Here is a 19110-nt window from a genome sequence, read left to right on the forward strand (position 1 = left end):
TTTATGGAGAGATACTGAAAGAAAGGGGTCGAAAAAGCAAACTCGAGAGGTGGAAATCTTTGTACTTAGCCAACACTTATGCCAAGGGAAAGTGGCATCGGCGAAAACACAAGTGACCGCAAATACAGAGGCTGTCGCTGAGGAGCACGGTTTCCGGAACTCAGGCGCAGAAACTCACCTTGCGCCCCGTCCCCCTTTCCCTCCCGGACAATGTTATCGCGAGTCTTGGGTTAAACTTGCGGTGATTGTGGAGACAAATTTCTCGCGAGATGTAATTGGTTGCTATAGTTGCAAAAAAAAACACACCTCTGCGGCTAAGTCAGGTAAGTCTGCTCTTACTCCTCAGAAAACTGTCTCTTCCCGGCCTCCCCACCCCGGTCCTGCGGCCACACCGTGTTACCTCAGTTTCTTCTCCCTAAGCTTCGGCCAGGCTGAAACGCACACACCGCATCCCTGCACTACTGTACTCCGGTACAGACTCGAACGCCACCGACCCCGCCAGGCGCGGACGCTCTCGCCAAGCCCAGGCCTCCCACCCATAAGCCAGACCGAGACCCCACTTCCCACTTTGCGCCGAGATTCCCCTACAGTAAGCGCAGACTGCGCTCCTGTCCCCAGACCACTCCCAGTCACATCATCTCCTTCACCTAAACGATTTCTTTCTTTTTGTTTTTTGGGGTTTGTTTGTTTAAGCTATTTTTTGTTTTTCTAATTTTTTAAACTAAAAAAATTTTATTGGAGTATAGTTGATTTACAGTGTTGTGCATCTAACCATTTTCTAATCTGACTTTTCCCCTTCTTCTGAGCAGATGACAAGAAATGCGTGCCTTGTCAGCGGCAACAGGAGCCCCCACTTAACTGCCTTGACCATAACTTTTAACTAGCCAGATTTCTTGCACTCGTTGTTCAACAGATATGCTGCTAATGCCTCTTGCGGGCAAGGCATGGTGCCAGACACTCAGGGACTGCAGAAATGTATGATAGATTACTTGTCTCTAAAGAAGTAATTAAGCATTCAAGAAACGTAGTGCTTATTAATAACACCATTTGTGCGGTGCTTCATAGGTTAAGCAGTTTTACTGTTTTAGTGGATATTCGCAACAAATGTGAAACAGGTCAGAAGTTATGTTATCTGTTTTATAGAAGGTGAGACTGAGGCTCAGAGAAGTTAAGCATTTGTCCAGGGTCAGGCTAGTGAAGGCGTAATTCACATGCTACTATTGAAAAGGAAAGGAGACTAATGTGAAAGATCATTTCAAATGTAAACTTGATAAGAAAGTTGTCAGGGCCACTTAGGCCCTGAATGAGCCTGGAGACATAACGTTGAACAAGTGATCTGAGACTTGTAGGTAACAGGGAAAATGGAGTCGCTAGAAAGATGCAGAATACTTATAAAGCTTGGAGACAGCAAGATATCTCTTTCTTTTTTCTACCACCAGTCCTAGACACACTTCGCATAGTATAGCCGATGTAAATATTTGAATTGCATTAAGTTCCATTTTGAATTGAGTCAGAAAACATGACCTTTTTTTTTTCCTTAACATATATCCAATTTATTTTTGAAGTTGTATCCTTAGTGTTGTAAAATAATTTGAAAATACCTTTGATTAAATAAGACATACATCAGGACTTTTTCCAGTGGACTAACATTCTGTGGGGCTGCCTCTTTCTTGTTATCAAAATATATTTTTCTAAAACTGAGAGGTTAAGTAATGCTTGAGGGGAGTTTTGCACATCACAAAGAAAAAAAAGCTACCAAAAAACACTTTGAAGCAGGTGAGGGATGGGAGGTGGGGTGATGGCATTCCTACCCTCTTTGCCTTGTGATAATTTGTGCTTAATGGGTTAGTTACATGTATAAGAATCTTTTTAGCACTAACCAGCAGAGTCATCCTTGTGACCAGGTCCCTAAGGCACTGCCTATCTGGCAACAAAGGTTGGAAAGTGCACAAAACAGTGCTGGACTAGGGCATTTCTCTAGGTTCTCCCCTGGTATTGGTTATGATGTAATGTGGATACTTGTGCAACTATGGTATATAAGGGGACAGGTTCGTTCATTATGTTCACAGAGATCAAAGAAGACCAGAGAGACTTTGCCCAGGTGCTGATATGGAGCAGGTGTCATCAACAGGCAGACCCGTGCAGATCACTGTGACAGATGGATATGACTTGGTAAAGTTATTTTTGGGAATCCTGGAAGTCCTTAGTTTATTCATTCTCCTTGAATGTACTTTTGTCTTTGGGCTCAGGTCTCCCTGTCAGTCATCCAGTTGTGGCTTGGGGAAGATGTGTTGGGAACATTAGCAGGAGGCATGGAGTTCTGCATTATTCTGTACCACCAAACCTCCTGGCTTTACATAGCAATGGCACTTCCTTCTCAGTGTTCCTTATTGTTAGTCTATAATCAGCAAGTCATATTAATGTGTAAAATATCTGGCAATTTGAATACTAAATTTAATGGGGGTGAAACAACTGGTTTTCATTTTCCTAGACAGCAGTTCCTTTCTCCTGAAAAGGATCTGAATTCCTCCAGAACTTCTCTTGTGATTAATTTCATTTGATGAATTTAAATAATAAAACTACAATATGATATAAGTATTAAAATTTACAAGAATAATGAAACGTCAAAATATTCATTCAGGGGCTTCCCTGGTGGCGCAGTGGTTGAGAGTCCGCCTGCCGATTCAGGGGACACGGGTTCGTGCCCCGGTCTGGGAAGATCCCACATGCCGCGGAGCGGCTGGGCCTGTGAGCCATGGCCGCTGAGCCTGCGCATCCGCAGCCTGTGCTCCTCAACGGGAGAGGCCACAACAGTGAGAGGCCCTTGTACCGCAAAAAAAAAAAAAAAAAAAATTCATTCAGTATTATGAAGTCAAAAAGCTTATTCCAAAACAGGATGTAATAAATGACCTCTACTTTCTTTTAAAGGGTATATATAAAAATGTATATATAAATGTGTGTGCATATATATATATATATATATATATATACACACACACACACACAGCAAAACACTAGAAAATATATTATTACAGGTAATGTCTTCCTATGTGCTTTCCTCACTTTTTCAAATCTTCCACAATTATATAATCATATAAACACAATTACTGTTATTTTTCAAAGCTTCCAACTTAACGGCCTTTAAATAGAATGTTGCATTTAGCTACAACTAGATTTGTTTAATGACTTTCTACTTCCCCCGTTTGTATTTGTAACATAGCTTGTTAGGAAAACGTGCAAAATGCTATATAAAGTCAAAATGGGTTGCCAGATATGTAGGAAAATTCTCTATTTGAATATAATTGTAAAGTATTTTTCTGTCAACAGAAAGGTTTTAAAGGAGATACTCCAGTTACCTTTATCCGTGCAGAATTCAATCAGGTGGTTCTGGGAGACTCTGCAAAAATTGCTGTTTCTCCAGAAGGAACTGCAAAATACAACTTCACTTGCAGTTTTGAGTTCAATCCTGAAGGAGGAGTCACTTTACATGACCTCGCCCACAAACCTGTGTTCTGTAAGTGCTTGGGATTCTAAATATGTTAATTACATGAGTGATCAGGATATTCTGAGATATTTAGTAGCTGTTGTAGTGACAGATGAACACACCTTACCTTTTCAATCTGGGAATAACACAGTATACTTTGAGTCCCACCTGGTTCTGGCAGCTGTCACCATGACCTACTAATTTTAATCAGTTTGTATTGAAGACCTTTTGACACATAACTGAACTTTAAAAAAAAATTTTTTTTTATTTTCCAAATTGACTTTATTTTTTCCAGCATCTGATAGTAAAACATACATATGATCAAAAAAAAGAATATTTATACAATTTTGAAGAACAATAAGCAATAACATGAAGCAAACATGCTCTTTTATGAAAAAAACAGCCCCCAGTTTGAAACAAGACCAATCATATATAGATAATTTGATCTATTCATGTGTACAACTCATTTTAATTTCCCTAAAAAATATTATTTAATAACTTTTTAGTAACTAATCAATTCTTATTAACAGTCAAACAAGTAAGAATGTAGATAATGCTCAATTCAATCCATGGGCGTATATGAATAGACATATAACTGAAATTTGCAGCCTTCGTCTCCTAAGCTGATTTGTGAGCTTTTCCTTTGTATTCCTATATTTAAGGTTGCCAGATTTAGGGGAAAAAAACAAAACAAAGAAACAAAAAACCCAAAAACCAAATTTGGGACATACTTACACTAAAAAAATGATTTGTTGTTTATCTGAAATTCAAATTTAATTTGGCATCTTGTATTTTACCTGGCAGCCATATCTGTACTTCTGTATATTCACCAAACTGTATAGCAATTATTAATTCGCCTCCCTTGTTAGAGGAGACACTTTTTGAAATCAGGGCTGTATCTTATTTATTTCAGAATTTCTAGTGCTTAGAAATATCTGGGATAGAAAGGGGCTCAAAAAATGTTTGTTGAATGAATGAATGAATGGATAAATAGATGGATAGTTTCTGTATTCACACTTTTACAGTTTCTAACTACATAATATTATCTCTGAAATACTTTGTTCCTAAACCTGTATTCTAGGCTAAGTCTTTTTTGTTTGTTTTAACCCATACTATTTTTTATTTTTTGGTAGTATGGTTTTTAAAACTTTATTTATTTAATTTATTTTTTATTGAAGTATAGTTGATTTACAGTGTTGTGCTAATTTCTGCTGTACAGCAAAGTGGCTCAGTTATACACATACATACATTCTTTTTTAATATTCTTTTCCATTACGGTTTATCCCAGGGGATTGGATATAGTTCCTTGTGCTATACAGTAGAACCTTGTTGTTTATCCATTTTAAATCTGATAGTTTGCACCTACTAACCCTAAACTCCCAGTCCATCCCTCTCCCTCACCCCTCCACCTTGGCAAGCACAAGTCTGTTCTCTATATCTGTGAATCTGTTTCTGTTTTATAGATAGGTTCATTTGTGCCATATTTTATTTATTTATTTTTGTTTTGTTTTGTCTTTTTACTATTAACATTAGTAACCTCGAGATATGTTTAAATTAGAATTGTCATTTTGAATGTTCACATTAAGATATACTGTAATTTGACCTATGAGGACTTTTTTTTAATTAAAAAAATTATTTTATTGGAGTATGATTGGTTTACAATCTTGTGTTAGTTTCTGCTGTACAGCAAAGTGAGTCAGTTATACATACACATATATCCACTTTTTTTTCTGCCATATTTTAGATTCTACATATAAGTGATATCATATGGTATTTGTCTTTCTCTTTCTGACTTACTTTACTTAGTATGATAATCTCTGGTTACATCCATGTTGCTGCAAATGGCATTATTTCATTCTTTTTTATGTCTGAGAAGTATTCCATTGTATATGTGTACCATATCTTCTTTATCCATTCATATGTTGATGGACATTTAGGTTGTTTCCATGTCTTGGCTATTGTGAATAGTGCTGCTATTAACATAGGGGTTCATGTATCTTTTTGAATTATAGTTTTGTCCGGGTATATGCCCAGGAGTGGGATTGCTGGATCATATGGTAGTTCTATTTTTAGTTTTATGAGGAATCTCCATACTGTTTTCCATAGTGGCTGCACCAAGTTACATTCCCACCAACAGTTTGGGAGGGTTCCCTTTTCTCCACACCCTCTCCAGTATTTGTTATTTGTAGACTTTTGACGATGGCCATTTTGACTGGTGTGAGGTGGTACCTCATTGTAGTTTTGATTTGTATTTCTCTAATAATTAGTGATGTTGAGCATCTTTTCATGTGCCTACTGACCATCTGTATGTCTTTGGAGAAATGTTTATTAAGGTCTTCTGCCCATTTTTCTATTGGGTTGTTTGCTTTTTTGTTGTTCAGTTGTATGAGCTGTCTGTATATTTTGGAGATTAAGCCCTTGTTGGTTGCATCATTTGCAAATCTTTTCTCTCATTCTGTAGGTTGTCTTTTCTTTTTTTTCCTTTTTCTTTTCTTAATATTTATTTATTTATTTTAATTTTTTAAAAAAATATTTATTTATTTATTTTTGGCTGTGTTGGGCCTTCGTTGCTGCACATGGGCTTTCTCTAGTTGTGGTGAGCGGGGGCTACTCTTTGTTGCGGTGCGCAGGCTTCTCATTGCTGTGGCTTCTCTTGTTGCAGAGTATGGGCTCTAGGCGCATGGGCTCAGTAGTTCTGGCTCATGGGCTCTAGAGCGCAGGCTCAGTAGTTGTGGTGCACAGGCTTGGTTGCTCCGCGGCATGTGGGATCTTCCCAGACCAGGGCTTGAACCCTTATCCCCTGCATTGGCAGGTGGATTCTTAACCACTGTGCCACCAGGGAAGTCCCAATCTTTATTTATTTATTTATTTAATTTTTGGCTGTGTCAGGTCTTAGTTGCGGTACACAGGATCTCTGTTGCAGCATGTAGCTCTTTCGTTGTGGTGCACGGGCTTCTCTCTAATTGTGGCTCGTGTGCTCAGTAGTTGCGACACACGGGCTTAGTTGTCCCCCAGCATGTGGGATCTTAGTTCCCCAACCAGGGATTGAACCGACATCCCCTGCATTGGAAGGTGGATTCTTAACCACTGGACCACCAGGGAAGTCTCTCTCTCTTTTTTTTTAATGGTTTCCTTTGCTATGCAAAAGCTTGTAAGAGTGATTAGGTCCCATTTCTTTATTTTTGTTCTTATTTCTATTCCCTTGGGAGACTGACCAAAGAAAACATTGGTACAATTTATGTCAGAGAATGTTTTGCCTATGCTTTCTTATAGGAGTTTTATGGTGTCTTGTCTTATGTTTAAGTCTTTAAGGCGTTTTGAATTTATTTTTGTGCTGCTGTGAGTATGTGTTATAACTTCATTGATTTACATGCAGCTGTCTTAACTTTCCCAGCACGACTTGCTGAAGAGACTTTCTTTTTCCCATTGTATATTCTTGCCTCCTTTGTCGAAGATTAATTGACCATACGTGTGTGGGTTTATTTCTGGGCTCTCTATTCTGTTCCATTGATGTGTATGTCTGTTTTTTGTACCAATACCATGCTGTTTTGGTTACTGTAGCTTTGTGGTATTGTCTGAAGTCTGATAGAGTTATGCCTCCTACTTTGTTTTTTTCCTTAGTATTGCTTTGGCAATTCTGGGTCTTTTATGGTTCCATATAAATTTTTGGATCATTTGTTCTAGTTCTGTGAAAAATGTCATGGGTAATTTGATAGGGATTGCACTAAATCTGTAGATTGCTTTGGGTAGTATTGCCATTTTAACTATTAATTCTTCCAGTCCAAGAGCATGGGATATCTATTTCTTTGAATCATCTTTAATTTCCTCTATTAATGTTTTATAGTTCTCAGCATATAAGTCTTTCACCTCTTTGGTCAGTTTATTCCTAGGTATTATTTTTTTTGGTGCGATTTTAAAAAGCTTTTTTTTTTTTTTTTTCTTTTTTGGCCGCACCAAGCGGCTTGTGGGATTTTAGTTCCCCAATCATGGATGGATTGAAACCAGGCCCTCTGTAGTGAGAGCATGGAGTTCTAACCACTGGACCACCAGGGAATTCCCAAAGGTATTGTTTTTTTACATTCCCTTTCTGATATTTCATTGTTAGTGTAAAGAAATGCAGCCGATTTCTGAATGTTTATCTTGTATCTTGCTGCTTTGCTGAATTTATTAGATCTAGTAGTTTTTGCGTGGAGTTCTTAGGGTTTTCTATATATAGTATCATGTCATCTGCATATAGGGACAGTTTTACCTCTTCCCTTCCAATTTGGATACCTTTTATTCCTTTTTCTTGTCTGATTGCTGTGGCTAGGACTTCCAATACTATGTTGAATAGAAGTAGTAAGAGTGGGCATCCTTGTCTTGTTCCAAATTTTAATGGGAAGTCTTTCAGCTTTTCACCGTTGAGTATTATATTGGCTGTGGGTTTGTCATAATGGCTTTTATTATGTTGAGATATATTCCCTGTATACCTACTTTGGTAAGAGTTTTTATCGTGAATGGATTAGGTGCATATATGTTGACGAGTGTAAAATCCTCTTCTTGTATTCATCCTTTTACCATTATATAATATCCTTCTTTATCTTTCTTTATGGCCTTTATTTTAAAATCTATTTTGTCTGATATGAATATTTCAGCTCCTGTTTTCTTGTCATTTCTGTTTGCATGAAACATCTTTTTCCATCCCCTCACTTTCAACCTGTGTGTGTCCTTTGCCCTAAGGTGTGTCTCTTGTAGGCAGCATATTGTAGGCTCTTGTTTTTTTAATCCAGTCTGCCACTCTTTGTCTTTTGATTGGAGCATTCAGTCCATTGACATTTAAGGTAATTATTGATACATATGTATTTATTGCCATTTAAAAAAATAAATTTATTTATTTATTTTTGGCTGTGTTGGGTCTTCGTTGCTGGGCACAGGCTTTCTCTAGTTGTGGCGAGTGGAGGCTACTCTTTGTTGCAGTGCGCAGGCTTCTCATTGCGGTGCCTTCTCTTGTTGCAGAGCACAGACTGTAGGCTTGCAGGCTTCAGTAGTGGTGGCATGTCGGCTCAGTAGTTGTGGCTTAAAGGCTCTAGAACGCAGGCTCAGCTGTTGTGGCGCATGGGCTTAGTTGCTCCGCGGCATGTGGGATCTTCCTGGACCAGGGCTCGAACCCATGTCCCCTGCATTGGCATGCGGACTCTTAACCACTGTGCCACCAGGGAAGTCCTTTATTGCCATTTTAAACCTTGTTTTCCAGTTGATTCTATGTTTATTTTTTGTTCCTTTCTTTTTCTTTTAGTTTTTCTTTTTGTGGTTTGATGATTTCCTTTTATGCTTGTGTTCTCTTCTTTTTGGGTTTAGTAATCTATTGTATATTTTTGATTTGTGGTTGCCCTGCTTTTCAAGTATGGTAACCTCTTCCTATATCTGCTTGCTTTAGACTGATAGTCATATAGGTTCAAACACATTCTAAAAAAAAGAATCTACATTTTCTTACCCTCCTTTCCCACATTTTAGGATTTTGATGTCCTTTTTTACATCTTCATGTTTATCCTTTTTCTGTTCCTTGTGTTTATCATCACTTTCACAAATAAGTTTTTTTTTTCTTTTTGATCTGTATACTGACTAATTTAAGTGATTTACTTTCCAACTGTAAACTGTGATTTCCTCCTTCCTATATCTTCTTGTTTCTTTTCTATTTAGGGAAGACCTTTCAATATTTCTTTTAGGATAGGTTTAGTATTGCTGTATTCTTTTAGTTTTTGCTTGTCTGAGAAATTCTTTATTTCCCCTCCTATTCTGAATGATAATCTTGCTGGGTAGAGTATTCTAGGTTGCAGATTTTTCCCTTTCAAAACTTTGAATATATTTTGCCACTCTCTTCTGACCTGCAGCGTTTCTGTAGAGAAATCAGCTGATAGCCTTATGGGAGTTCCCTTGTAATTAACTATTTGTTTTTCTCTTGCTGCCTTTAGAATGCTCTCTTTATCTTTAACTTTTGCCATTTTTATTAGAATATGTCTTGGTGTAGGTCGGTTTGGGTTCATCTTGTTTCGGACCCTCTGTGCTTCTTGTATCTAGATATCTGTTTCCTTCTTTAGATTTGGGATTTTTTCAGCCATAATTTCTTCAAATACATTTTCAATACCCTTTTCTCTTTCTTCTCCTTCTGGAATACCTATTATGCATAGATAGGCATTCTTTATATTATCCCATAGGTCTCTTATATTGCTTTCTTTTTTTTTTCATTTGGTTTTCTCTCTGCTGTTTTGATTGGGTAATTTCCATTATTCTATCTTCCAGATCCCTTATTCTTTCTTCTGCATTATTCATTCTGCTATTCATTGCCTTTAGCTCAGCTTTTGTCTTGGCAAATGAATTTTCTAATTTTTCTTGGCTCCTCCTCGTAATTTCTAGTTCCTTTTTACCGTAATCTGCGTTTCTGCCGATAGCCTTTCTTAATACTTTCAGTATTTTCATTACCTTTTTGAACTCGGTGTCTTAGACTGAAGAGGTCTGTTTCCTTGTTTGTTTCTTCTGGGGAATTCTCTTGGTCTTTTAACTGGGGGTCAAAGAAGCAATTTAACTGCTTCTTCATTTTGCTTATATTTCTCTTACTCTGTGAGTTTAGGAGAAATGGTTATCTACTCTCGTCTTGGAGGGCTATTTATATGTGGGAATGTCCCTGCATAGCTTGTGTGGGTTAAATATATTTTTGGCACGAGGGCTGTTTTTGGTTTGGATGCTTGCTGTCTCTTTCCACAGTTTGTTCTGGCCGTTATCCCCTTGATAGTGGGTGTGCGGGTGCGCAGCCCGAGCACACTCCCAGGAAGGCAGCGGTTGGGGCAGCGGTTGATGCCCAGTTGTGGGACCCTTGGTAGTGGCAGCAGTCTGCGCCCACCTCTGGAGTCCGAGATGGCAGTGGCGGCTCGTACCTGCCCCTGGAGCTCAGGTAGGCAGTGCCTTGCCACCTGAGAGTGTGTGTGGAGAAAGAAACTCCTATGGAGGTCCCGCCTCTCTCCTCTCGCACCCCCAACAATGGCGTCTTGCCTCTCTCGTGGGCCCAGGCTTCTTCCTGTACTCCCTTGATTGAGGCACACCACACCCTAGCCCCCTCAGGCTGTCTGCACGCAGCCAACCCCAGTCCTCTCCCCTGGTCCGACCTCCAAAGCCTGAGCCCCAGCACCCAGCCCCTGCTCACCTCAGTGGACAAGCGTATAAGGCTGGCGAGTGCCGGGTGGTGACACCAACCATCTGTGCAGGTTTCTCTCTGCTTTGCCCTCTGCAAATCCGGTTGCTGCACTCTCCTCTGAGGCTCTAAAGCTCCCCCTCTGTTCTGGCTGATCTCCCCACCAGTGAGGTGACTTCCCAACGTGTGGAAACTTTCCCTCTTTCACAGCTCCCTCCTGCGGGCGCAGGTCCCATCCTGATTCCTTTCTCTCTTTTTTTTTCTCTTTTCTTTTGTTCTCCAAGTTATGTGGAGATTTTCTTGCCCTTTTGGAAGTCTGAGGTCTTCTGCCAGCATTCAGTAGATGTTCTGTGAGAATCATTCCACATGTAGATGTATTTTTGATGTATTTGTGTCAGAAGGTGAGCTCCCCATCCTATTCCTCTGCAATCTTGATCCGATTGATGACCCATACTTGTTATTTTTTGTTTTTGTTGTTTTTTAGTGGCACATCTCCTAAGGTGCGTGCGAAAACCCACAGATTCCAAGATCCCAAACCCGGAGAGGTGGACCTGAGAATCTATACAGTATTCTAGAGCAATGCTTTCCAGACCTTTCTTTCCATAACAGTCACCTGAGAGAAAGTAATTTGGGAGAAAATAATCTTCAGGGTCCAACCCCATACCACTAAATTCACAATTGCCATGGGAAGAGCCTAGGTAGCTGTACCTTGGGAAAAAAATGTCTCAGGTGATTACTGGGAAACACTGTTCAAGAGCAGTGATTCCTAGCTCTGGCATAGGTGGGAATCAGTCAACCACGGAGGCATCCATCTGACCTGCACTCTTTTATCCCACCCACTCTCTTCTACTTCTTTCTTCTTTCTTCTGTGCTTCTCTGTCACCCCAAGTAATAGTTGTATCTCAATTGCCTTCTTCCCTAGCATACTGGATAGGAAAGGCAATACTGGACCCTTATTTTAAGCATGTCACTGAACTCGTGAGAAAGAAATGGTAGTTCCTTTGTTCCAGAAACAAAACAGAAACTGAAACCTGGAACTCTTGAACAGCTGCCGTTGGTGTGTGGTGGTGTGGAGGGAGAGGGCAGTATTCTAAAACCCAGGGGCTTGGATTTTAATGCTCTTACAGAGACAGAGACTTGGGCTGCTGTAGATGGGAAGTTGAGAGTGAGACCACCTACCTCGTCGTAAGCCGAGACTCTCAAAAAGATTGGACTAGAAAAAAAGTTCACTCACCATCATATCTGTCTAGGTGCTGGGTAGACAAAAAAAATTTCTCTAAGAATTAGTAATCATAGAGTTATGTTGATCATTAAATAATATGTATTTTCTTAAAACATGCAAGGAACATTTGTATAATAAAAGCTGGCCACTTACCAGGCCACAAAGCAAGTCCTGCCATATACCAAAGAATCAATAGCATACAGACAAAGCTTTCTGACCAAAATACAACAGTCAAAAAAATAAGAAATAATAAATATATAGCAAAAATTATTATGAATAATTCATGAGACAAAGAAGAAATCATAATAAAAACTGCAAAGCAGTTAGAATCAAGTCAACAGTAAACACCAAATACCAAAACTGTGGGATATAGCTAATGTAGTGCTTAGAGATACATTTGTAATCTTAAGTACAGTCATTAGAAATCAAGAAGAATTTTTTTTTTTTTTTTTTGCTGTACGCGGACCTCTCACTGTTGTGGCCTCTCCCATTGCTGAGCACAGGCTCCGGACACGCAGGCTCAGTGGTCATGGCTCATGGGTCTAGCCGCTCCGGGGCATGTGGGATCTTCCTGGACTGGGGCACAAACCCGTGTCCCCTGCATCGTCAGGTGGACTCTCATCCACTGTGCCACCAGGGAAGCCCATCAAGAAGAATTTTAAACAGAACTTCTGCTTCCAAGAAGATGGACTAGATATACTTTCCTCTATTCCTCTCAGAGCTATAAACCCTGGACATTATTTATATAACAGACTCTGAAAGGTAGAGAGAAGAAAGAAATGAGACTTGAGGAAAGACAGTATGAGTTCCTTGGGTTTTCTTTTCGCCTCATCTATCCCAAACTGTATGCTGAAGAAGCCAGCAGCCTGGAAACAAAAATGGGTACAGATCAAACCAACCAACCACCAACAAAAGTGCTCTCTCTAATCAAAAGACCAGGAAAGGGGGCAGCCTAGCATGACAGAAAACATTTAGACAGAAACTGCTCTACTCCAGTCAAATGCCCAGAAAAAAAAACTGTGGCCCCACCCATACCCAAGCCAAGTGGGGAACCTAGGCTTACACACGCACAAAGCTGAAATAACATGCCTCAACACCCTACTTGAGTGGTGTCAGAGAAGACCAAGTAGGAAGCCAGGACTTTTGTGCTCTATGGTAATGACCCCCCTCTCTCAACATGTGTTTTTTGTTTTTTGTTATTTTCCCTTTGGCCATGCCACGCAGCTTGTGGGATCTTAGTTCCCTGACCGGGGATTGAACCTGTGCCCAGGCAGTGAAAGCACCAAGTCCTAACCACTGGACTGCCAAGGAATTCCCTCAACATGTGGTTTTTTTGTTTTGTTTTGTTTTGTTTTTTTTAACATGTGGTTTTAATGGAGACCACACAGGGAGCCAGGGCTTCTGCCCCAATCTGGCAGTAATGAGGTGCTCCTCCACTCCCCACTGGCGTGTGTCAAACGGGGTCTAGTGTAAAATCAAAACTCACCATCACCTAGTGGTAATGCATCTACACCCACTATAGTATCAGTAGAGAACAAGTAAGGAATCAGAACCCCCATTTTCCCTCAGCAGTACGGAGGAGCTGCCCCACTCAGGTATTAATGGAGATTGAGTGGGGAACCTAGACTTCTATCTCCACCTGAAAATAATGAGGCATTGCCTCTCCCCTTCCTGTGTAGGAGCGGTGTCAAAAAATGCCAGCAAAAAAGAAGGTTTAAGTATGATTCAGAGTTTCATAGCATAATATAAAAATTCCAGGTTTCATTTGAAAATCACTCATTATACTAAGAACTAGAAGATCTCAAACTGAATTAAACAAATAATCAGTAGATGGTAACACCAAGATGATAGATATGTTAGCATTATTAGACAAAGATTTTAAAGAAGCCATGATAAAAATGCTTCAATGAGCAATTGTAAACATGTTGAAAACAAATGAAAAAACAATAGATAGACTCATAGGGGAAATAGAAAGTCTCAGTAAGAAATAGAAGATATAAAGAAGAATCTAGTAGAAATTTTAGAACTGAAAAATATATTAACTGCTATGAAAAGCTCAGTGAATGGGCTCAACAGCAGAATGGAGGAAAAAGGGGAAAGAATCAGTGAACTGGAAGATAGAACAATAGAAATTACTCAATCTGAGTAATGTAGAAGAAATAGACTAAAAGAATATGAACAGAACTTCAGAGTCCTGTGGGACTATGCCAAAAGATTTAACAGTGTTATTGGAGTATCAGAAGGAGAGAAGAAAGAGAGTGAGGCTCGAAAAATATTCAAAGAAGTTAAGCCTGAAAACTCCCCAAATTTGGCTAGAGACATAAACCTACAGATTCAGGAAGCTGAGCAAAGTCCCAACAGGATAAACCCAAAAGAAATCTGTACTAAGGAACACCATAGTAAAACTTCTGAAAACTGAAGACACAGGAAAAAAAAATTGAAAGCAGGAGAAAACAACTACAATGGTATCAGTTTCTCATCAGAAAACATGGAGGCCCAAAGGAAATGGAACAATATTTACAAAGTGGTAAAAGAACTGCTCACCTAGAATGGAATACCTAAGTAAAAGATATGAAGTGGAAATCAAGATATTCTCAAATGAAAGAAAACTAAGAATTTGTCACCAGAAGACCTACCCTAAAAGAATGGTTGAAGGAAGTTCTCTGAACAGAAAGGGAATGATAAAAGAAAGAACCTAGAAACATCAGGAAAGAAGAAAGAATATGGTAAGCAAAAATTTGGACAGATAAAATAAGCTTTCCTTCTCCTTGAGTTTTCTAAATTGTGTTTCACACTTGAAACAAAGTATAACACTATCTGATGTGGTTCTGTATATTGAGAAAGTATTTTTGGCAATTATAAACAGGGAGGGCAAGGGGACATAAAGGGAGGTAAGGTTTCTATACTTCATTCAAACTAGTGAAATGATGACATCAGTAGATTGTAATAAATAGTATATATATAATTGCAATACCTATAGCAATGACTAGAACATCTATACAAAGTGATATATTCAAAAGTATTATAGATAAATAAAAATGGAATTCTAAAGAATGCTCAGGTAATCCAGAGAAAGGCTGAGAAAAGAAAACAGAGAAATGAAAAAGAGAGGCCAAACAAAACCCAGCAGACTTAAGCCCTAATATATTAATAATTACATTAAATATATCAAGACACAGAGATTACAAATTCGATAAAGAAATACACTATATACAAGAAACTCAAAATATAACCATATGGTAAGGTAAAAAGTAAAAGAATAGAGAAAGATATATCTACATAAATATAAAACTACAAAACATTGCTGAAGGAAATTAAAGATGACACAAATAAATTGAAACATATCACATGTTCATGGATCGGAAGATTTAATATTGTTAAAATGTTAGCACTTCTCCAAGTGATCTACAGATTCAGTGCAATCCCTATAAAAATTCCAAAGACATTTTTTTGCAGAAATAAAAAAAAAAACCCTTTCTATAATTCATATGAAATCTTAAGAGACCCCAAATATCCAAAACAGTCTTAAAAAAGAACAAAGTTGGGGGTCTCATACTTTGTTTTCAAAACCTACTACAAAGCTACAGTAATCAAAACAGGGTGATATTGACAGAAACAGAGACATACAGAACAGTGGAATAGAATAGAGAGCTGAGGAATAAACCCTAATATATATGGTCAAATGATTTTTGACAAGGATGCCAAGACCATTCAATAGGAAGGGTAAGTCTTTTCAACTAGTAGTGCTAGGAAAACTGGATATCCACATGCAAAAGAATGAAGTTGGACTCTTACCTAACACCACATTCAAAACTTAATGCAAAAATGGATCAAGGACCTAAATGTAAGTTCTAAAACAATAAAGCACTTAGAAAAAAACATAGGTCAAAACTTCATCATATTCGATTTCTCATTGACTCTTGGATAGGATAGCAAAGGCACAGGTAACAAAATACAAAAATGGACAAATTGAACTTCATCAAAATTTAAAACTTTGGGGCATCAAAAGACACTATCCACAGAGTATAAAGACAACCCACAGAATGTGAGAAAATATTTACAAATCATATATCTGATAGGGGGTTAATATCCAGAATATATAGAGAACTCCTAAAATTCAATACCAAAAATACCCCAAACAACCTAATTCAAAAATGGGAAAAGGATTTGAATAGACTTTTTTCCAAAGATGATCTACAAATGGCCAGTAAACACATGAAAAAATAGTCAACATCACTAATTAGGGAAATGCTAACCAAAAATACGAGATACAATCTCATACCCATTAAGATGGCTTCTGTCAAAGAAACAGAAAACAAGTGTTGGCAAGGATGTAGACACATCGGAACCATTGTGTACTTTTGGTGGGACTGTAAAATGGTGTGGTTACTGTAGGAACTGGTGGTTCCTCAAAAAATTAAGAATAGAATGACCGTATGATCCAGCGATTTCACTTCTGGCAATATATACAAAAGAATTGAAAGGGTCTCAAAGAGATATATGTACACTTATGTTCATAGGAGCATTATTCACAAAAGGTAAAATGTGGAAGCAATCCACATGTCCATTGACAGATGAATGGATAAGCAAAATGTGGTATATACGTACAGTAGAATATTGTTCAGCTGTGAAAGGAAGGAAAGTGTGACATATGCTATACCGTGGATGAACTTTGAGAACATTATGTTAAGTGAAATAAGCCAGTCATGAAAAGACAAGTACTGTATGATTTCACTTATATGAGGTACCTAGAGTAGTCAAATGCATAGGGATAGAAAGTATCCTGGTGATTTCCAGGGGGAGGGGAAAATGGGGAGTTATTGTTGAACAGGTATAAAATTTCTGTTTTAGAAGGTGAAGAGTTATGGAGATGGATAGCTGTGATGGTGGCACAAAAATGTGAATATACTTAGTACCACTGGACTGATACTTAAAAATGGTTAGGATGATCAACTTTATGTAATGTGTATTTTAAAACAATTTTAAAAAGACATAAAAAAGAATATTCTGCCATTACTCATGAAAACTTTGATAAAATGGACAATTTAGAAAACCTAAAGAAATGGAAAACACATCAGTAGAGTGAAGGAGACTTAAGAGACACCAGCTAATCACAATGTGTGGACCTTATTTGGATCCTGATTCAAAGAAAATGCTGTTGAGAGGTATGAGGTGGAACAAAAGGAAAGGCATACCATATTAAACAGGAATGCTCAACATAACAAAGATGTCATTCTCCCTCAGTTTACCTATAAGTTTAACATGATCTCTATAAATCTGCCAACATTATTTTTTTAATTATAGAATGCTTACAGAAAGAAGTTTTTTTAAAAAAATTTATATTTTATTTATTTTTGGCTGCATTGGGTTCTCATTGCTGCACATGGGCTTTCTCTAATTGCTGCGAGCGGGGGCTAGTCTTTGCTGCAGTGTGCGTCCTTCTCATTGCAGTGGCTTCTCTTGTTGCGGGGCATGGGCTCTAGGCAAACGGGTTTCAGTAGTTGTGGCACACAGGCTGTAGAGCGCAGGCTCAGTAGTTGTGGCACACAGGCTTAGTTGCTCCGTGGCATGTGGTATCTTCCCGGACCAGGGATCGAACCCATGTCCCCTGCACTGGCAGGAGGATTCTTAACCACTGCACCACCAGGGAAGTGCCCAGAAAAAAGTTTTTAAAGTAAGAATAATCAGGAATTTCTGAAAAAGTTAATGAGGGATTATTAATCCTACACGAGAGTAAAACATAGTGTAAGACCATAATAAAACAATGAGGTGTTTGTGCATGCAGAGACTTACAGATTATTAGGACAGACTAGCAGGTCCAGAGATCGTCACCAGTACTTCTGGTAAGTTAACATCTGATTAAGATGACATTTCACATCAGTAGGGAAAAAGGTGGTCTATGTAATCAATGGTGTAAGGACACCTGGGTAGCTCTCTGGAAAAAGATGTAACTAATATCTCAGAATTACACCAAAATAAATTCTAGGTGGATAAAAATGTGTACAAAGTTAAACCATGTAAGTAAGTACCATAAGAAATCATGGAATTAAAACAAATAAACATAGGGACTGGGGACTTCCCTGGTGGTCCAGTGGTTAAGAATCCTTCCAATGCAGGGGACATGGGTTTATTCCCTGGTCGGGAACTAAGATCCCACATGCCACGGGGCAGCTAAGCCCGTGTGCTGCAACAACTGAGTCCACACACTCTAGAGACCACGTGCCACAGCTAGAGAGAAGCCCCCACGCCACAATGAAGATATTGCGTGCCGCAACGAAGACCCAATGCATCCAAATAAATAAATATTTTTTAAAAAAAGGAAAAAGGGACTTTCAGGTTCCTTCTTTATTTTATTTTATTTTTAAAATTTATTTATTTATTTATTTTTGGCTGCACTAAGTCTTCGTTGCTGCACGTGGGCTTTCTCTAGTTGTGACGAGCGGGGGCTACTCTTAGTTGTGGTGCACGGGCTTCGTGTTGTGGTGGCTTCTCTTATTGGAGAGTACAGGCTCTAGATGCTCAGGCTTCGGTAGTTGTGTCATGCGGGCTCAGTAGTTGTGGCTCACAGGCTCTAGAGTGCAGCCTCAGTGGTTGTGGCACATGGGCTTAGTTGCTCTGCGGCATATGGGATCTTCCCGGACCAGAGCTCGAACCCGTGTCCCCTGCATTGGCATGCGGATTCTTAACCACTGCACCACCAGGGAAGTCCCAGATGATGATTTTTAGTCTTTCCTAAAATTGATTGAGGGAGTCATGACCAGTAATTTCTTATACATGAAATAGAATAGAAAATACCTAAGGATTTTGAGCTAGGGATGAATATTACATGAAACTTTGTTATAATCATATGTATCAGTAAGTTTATACATATGTGTGTACATGATTATGATGTAAAAATCCTTTTTAAAAATAATTTGCATGGAAAAAGATTAATAAGTCACTGAGGAGGTCCAGTATCTTCCACTGGAAGTCACTAATAATGGTGCCTTCTCAAGTTTCAAGTTCATTTCTCTTAACTTGAATTTCTCTGACAATGATTTGTTTGTTGCATCTTGGTTATCTGATGTGTGAGCTAGACATGTTCTCATTTTCTTTGTTTTGATTTTTCTAGTAACGATGACTGAAGTTTTACCAAAGGAAAAGAAACAGAAAGAGGAGAAGACCATGATTCTTGGTCAAGCTGTGGTGGACCTTCTTCCTTTACTGGAAGGTCAGATGTGTGATTTGCTCAAAAGCAGA

At 38.7% G+C, this 19110-nt stretch overlaps 1 protein-coding gene across 5 annotated transcripts in view; it reads left to right on the forward strand.

Annotated features, from left to right (window-relative positions):
* The first annotated feature begins 2027 nt into the window (after nucleotides 1–2027).
* Nucleotides 2028–19110, forward strand: part of CFAP70 (cilia and flagella associated protein 70) — an 86907-nt gene continuing 69824 nt past the window's right edge. For 3 of the 5 annotated variants that reach the window (XM_030862577.2, XM_030862580.2, XM_060286483.1), the window contains exons 1-3: nucleotides 2028–2172; nucleotides 3328–3514; nucleotides 18983–19081. In XM_030862577.2, the coding sequence (XP_030718437.1) occupies nucleotides 2110–2172; nucleotides 3328–3514; nucleotides 18983–19081 (349 nt within the window). In that variant the 5' untranslated portion in view covers nucleotides 2028–2109. Of the gene's footprint in view, nucleotides 2173–3327; nucleotides 3515–7442; nucleotides 7548–18982; nucleotides 19082–19110 lie in introns of those variants that run through there. The other 2 variants (XM_060286482.1, XM_030862581.2) reach the window with 2 other exon arrangements.

The sequence above is a fragment of the Globicephala melas genome, chromosome 16 (assembly GCF_963455315.2).
Source record: "Globicephala melas chromosome 16, mGloMel1.2, whole genome shotgun sequence".
In the NCBI taxonomy this organism is placed as follows: Eukaryota; Metazoa; Chordata; class Mammalia; order Artiodactyla; family Delphinidae; genus Globicephala; species Globicephala melas.